This window comes from Gracilinanus agilis, unplaced genomic scaffold (assembly GCF_016433145.1).
Source record: "Gracilinanus agilis isolate LMUSP501 unplaced genomic scaffold, AgileGrace unplaced_scaffold55908, whole genome shotgun sequence".
NCBI lineage: Eukaryota > Metazoa > Chordata > Mammalia > Didelphimorphia > Didelphidae > Gracilinanus > Gracilinanus agilis.
In genome coordinates this window covers 3,294-7,421 of record NW_025391252.1, presented here as the reverse complement: position 1 = coordinate 7,421, position 4,128 = coordinate 3,294, and the positions used below count along the sequence as shown (strand labels likewise).

The 4,128-nt window shown below is 64.7% G+C and overlaps 2 protein-coding genes across 2 annotated transcripts; one reads left to right on the top strand and one right to left on the bottom strand.

Annotated features, from left to right (window-relative positions):
* Positions 1-47: 47 nt before the first annotated feature.
* On the top strand, positions 48-1,264 carry LOC123256086 (protein capicua homolog; the record flags this gene model as incomplete). Its single annotated transcript, XM_044684777.1, has 2 exons — positions 48-241; positions 330-1,264. Coding segments are annotated over 2 exons (550 nt in total), but the record flags the coding sequence as incomplete, so codon positions are not given.
* Positions 1,265-1,501: 237 nt separating this feature from the next.
* Positions 1,502-3,471, bottom strand: PAFAH1B3 (platelet activating factor acetylhydrolase 1b catalytic subunit 3). The gene is made up of 6 exons (XM_044684776.1): positions 3,378-3,471; positions 3,003-3,112; positions 2,635-2,724; positions 2,132-2,248; positions 1,879-2,001; positions 1,502-1,803 (listed from the first exon to the last, which is right to left on the bottom strand). The coding sequence occupies exons 1-6, from the start codon at positions 3,445-3,447 to the stop codon at positions 1,528-1,530; spliced, it is 786 nt and encodes a 261-aa protein (XP_044540711.1). The 5' UTR covers positions 3,448-3,471; the 3' UTR covers positions 1,502-1,527.
* Positions 3,472-4,128: the final 657 nt, after the last annotated feature.

The following is a 4,128-nucleotide window of genomic DNA, read 5'->3' as shown; positions in this document are numbered from 1 at the left end:
GGGTGGGGGGGCGGCAGGGGGAGCACCGGCGGGCACAGGGTGGGCAGCGGGCGGGCGGCGGGCCGGCATCCAACGGGCTTGTCACGTGGCCCTCATGCGCCCGCCGCAGGCACCGAGGCCGAGGACGTGCTGGGGGAGCTCGAGTACGAGAAGGTGCCGTACTCATCGCTGCGCCGCACCCTGGACCAGCGCCGGGCCCTGGTCATGCAGCTCTTCCAGGATCATGGCTTCTTCCCCTCGGGTGAGTGATGGCTGCCAGCCGGGGGTGCGGGAGGGCCGCCCGCCCCTACCCCGCTCACGGTGCCTCCCGCACCCGTCCATCTGTCCAGCCCAGGCCACGGCAGCGTTCCAGGCGCGCTACGCCGACATCTTCCCCTCCAAGGTGTGTCTGCAGCTGAAGATCAGGGAGGTCCGGCAGAAGATCATGCAGGCGGCCACCCCCACGGAGCAGCCCCCGGGCGGCGAGGCCCCCGGACCCCCGACCGCCAGCGTGGGGGCCCCCCCGCCCCCCACCGAGGGCCCCGAGTCACCCCCGCCTGCCCCAGACTCTTCCTCCTCCTCCTCTTCCTCCGGCCCCCCGGCTGTGCCTCCCCAGTCCTCAGAGCCAGCGCCCGGCGAGTCCGGCTGGGACGGAGCGGCCCAGGCTTCCCCTCCACCCCCTGGTCCCTCTCCCGGGGGCAGGTGAGGTGTCGGCCGGGGAGCTACATCCCCGAGGGCCTGGAGCGCCCCATCGAGGAGACGGAGGCCCGTGTGGGCCCTGGGTGAGGGGTGAGGGGCAGGAAGCTGGGGGAGCTGTCCACGAGCCCCCCCAGGAGGAAGAAGGCCCCCCACTTCTCCCCTCCCCGGGCTGTCAGGGAGGCAAGGGCAGAGGGCCCGGCCCCCAGGAGCCCTGTACATAGCCTGGAGTCGGTCACCCTGGGAATCTTTTCACTCTACTTTATGCAAAATGGCTCGTGAGGGCAGGACTGACTGCCAGGGACAGATGCCCCCCCCAGGGGTGCAGGGAAGGCCCAGGACTGAGGGGGGGTGCCACTCCCCTCTCCCCTCCCTCAAGGGCCGGACTCAGGTTAGTTTGGGGGGGCCCCCTGCACTTTGGCCCTAGGTGGGGGCAGGGCAGGATGTGCCCCTTCCCCCTTCCCTGCCCCCCAGGCTGGACTTTCTAAGAAGGCGACCCCCCCCAACAATACATGTTGATCATGTGCAATATTTCTTACTGTGCCGAGAAGCCTCGAAGACCGAGATTAAAGCTGTTTTAACACACGTGGCTGAGCGTGGCCCAGGGTGGGGAGGTGTGGCCTGGCCAGGGCCTACCTGTGACTAGCCCAGGAGCCAGACGGTACCCCCCACCCCACCGCGTGGGGGGGCACTTCAAGGCCTGCGAACTCCACCCCTTGGGGGATGCGGGGAGGCCCCGGTGGGGGGAAGCAGGGAGGGGCTTGGGGCAGCTCTCCTGGACCCAGGATGGCGGGGAGGCCAGAATCACCAGACAGACACACTGGGCTGGGAGGAGGCCTTTAATGGGGGGGTTCAGGGCTCGGGTTGTGGGGGGCCCTGGCCAGCGGTGAGCAGCCGCAGCAGCAGGGCGTGCAGGGCCCTGCACACGGGCGTGTAGCCCAGCCGGGTCAGGTGCAGGTAGTCATACATGTCGTGGTGGCTGATGGTGCCGTCCGAGTGCACGAAGCCGGGGTCCGCGTCCAGGAAGTGGGCCCGAGGCCGGCTGGCCAGAGCAGCCCGCACCAGCTCGTTGACTCTCCGGTTCTTGTCTCTCAGGGGGTTGGGGTGCTGGCCCCTGGGGAGCAGGGCCTGGGAGGGCCCAGACAAGGCTCAGAGTGGCGCCCCTCCCCCGGGGACCCCCTCCCCCCCAGCCCCGTCCCTTACCAGCACCACCACCCGCGCCTGAGGCTGCCGCTGGTTCACCAGCCCCACGATGGCCTCGATTCCGGCCGCCACCTGCTCCGCCGTGTGCCCGTGGTTGTTGGTGCCCACCCAGACCACCACGATCTGTGCAGGGAAGAGAAGAGGGGGGAGGGCTGGCATTCGAGTCTGGCCGCAGCCCAGGGAGGATTTAAAATGAAAATAGGCCCGGGGAAAGGGGGGGGGCACCAGGGGCCACCCTAGCAACCCTCCTCACCTTGGGTCGAATGTGCTCCAGCTCCCCGTTCTCCAGCCTCCACAGGACGTGCTGGGTGCCATCCCCACCAATCCCGAAGTTCAGCGCATGAAGTGGGGAGAAGAGCTCCCTCCAGAGCTGCGGGGATGCCAGACGGTTCAAGGGACCCCAAGAGGCCCCGCCCTCCCCCCCTTTGTACCCCGGGAAGAAGTTCTAATGAGCAAGCGTGAAAGAAACCCCAGCGCTGCCACCCGGGGTCACCCCCTGGTCTCCTACTGCAGGCCCACGACGCTGGGAGGCCCTCCCGGCCCCTCCCCGCTCCCGCCCCTCCAACATCTCTAGCCTTAGGCCTACGGATGCGATGCTGCGGGCCTTTTCCTCCCTTCCTTCCGGCCCATTCCCCCCAACCTCCCCAGGTCTCTGGAGCTCCCCCCGGAAGAAATCCCCAAAAGCAATGCCCAGAAGCCCCGGCGCTCGGAATTAGGGCTTCTCTGCTGCCTCAGTTTCCCCGGCGGGGCCCTCACCTCGCACTGGTGCAGCAGCTGCACCAGGGAATCCCCTATGAAGACCACCTCCGGTTCCTTGTCCTTGCTGTCCGCCACAAAGCGATGATGCTGCAGAGGGGGCAGGAGACCAGCCGCTAGGACCTCGGACAGCGCCCGGCCCTCTTTACAGATAGGCAAACTGAGTCCCCAAGGAGGAAAGTCACCGACCCAAGGTCACACGGAGTGACTGGGCGAGTCCCTTTCTCTCTCTGGGCCTCAATTTCCCCACCTGTCCAATGAAGGCAGGGGTGGTGGGGCGCGGAGCCCGGGTCGGGTGGGGGCTCGGGAAACGGATTCCTTTGGCCCCGCCCCTTGGGGCCCCACCCACCCCGGCCTGGGATTCTCACCAGGGACATCCAACGCCCGTCGCCCTGCAGGTCCTGGACCGGAGTTGGGGTGCTGGCCGGGTTGTGGTCCCCGCTCATCACGGCGACGGTTCCAGAGGCTCTGGCTGCTACTGCGGCGGTTCTGAGGTCAGCCCGGGCCGTGGGCTCCTCCTCCTCTTTGCTCTGCTCCCTGGCCACCCTGCGCTCCCCCTACCCGCTGGACGCGATGGTCCCGCCCGCCGCCCAGGACAATGGTCCGGCCTCCCCCCCCTGCCCGCAGCGGACAATGGGCCGCCCCGCCCCGCGACTCAGATTGGGCGTGTTCATCGCGCCTAGGGGAGGGGGGAAGCCGTGGTCCCCCCCCTGCAGCGGGTAGTTTGGGCGCGTCTGTCTCACCTCCGGGATCCGGCTCTGGGCGCCCACGCGGCGCTCGGGACTCCGGCTCTCGACTACAGGGTGACACCATTCGACACAGGGCGTAGGGGAGAAGAGCGGGCGAGACCATTCACCTGGGCTAGGGGAAGTCGAGAGTGTGACCCGAGAGCAAACCATGGGCGCCTAGGAGAGGGCGAGACCATCTGACGCCAGATGAGGAGGGGAGCTCGGAGGAAGAATCCATGCTATGAGTGGGTAAGAAGCGTTTATATTAAGCACCAACTGTGTGACAGGCACTGTGCTTATCACTTTACAGATATTACTGCAGCCTCACAACAACCCTGGGTGGCAGATGTTATCATTAACCTCATTTTAAAGATGAGGAAACTGAGGCAGATTTAGGGGAAATGACTTGCCGAGGGTCACACAACTATTACATGGTTTGAGAGGGATTTGAATTGGGGTTTCCTGACCCCAAACCCAGTTCTTTAGCTTCCTTTTTTTTCTTTTTTCTTTTTTTTTTTTTTTAAACCCTCACCTTCTGTCTTAGAATCACTACTATGTATTGGTTACAAGGCAGAAAAATGGTAGGGGCTACCAGTGATGGGCAAACTTTTTAAAGAGGGGGCCAAAGGAAAGGAAATGCTTATCTGTCAGTCTGGTTCTAAGGCAACTCTTTCAAAGTTTTACTGTGTATCTATTCATTGTATTTGTCAGATTAGGAATAATGTCTGTGGCTCTACCAGATAGAACATTTCAGGGGGCTGCAGTT

Bases quoted from the DNA above. Each gene is read 5' to 3' on its own strand.
- PAFAH1B3 (XM_044684776.1), bottom strand. From the start codon at position 3,447: ATGGTGTCACCCTGTAGTCGAGAGCCGGAGTCCCGAGCGCCGCGTGGG. The intron at 2,725-3,002 runs GTGAGAATCCCA...CCCCCTCTGCAG, and splicing joins ACGGGCGTTGGATGTCCCTG to CATCATCGCTTTGTGGCGGA. The intron at 2,002-2,131 runs GTGAGGAGGGTT...TTCCCTGCACAG, and splicing joins TGGAGCACATTCGACCCAAG to ATCGTGGTGGTCTGGGTGGG.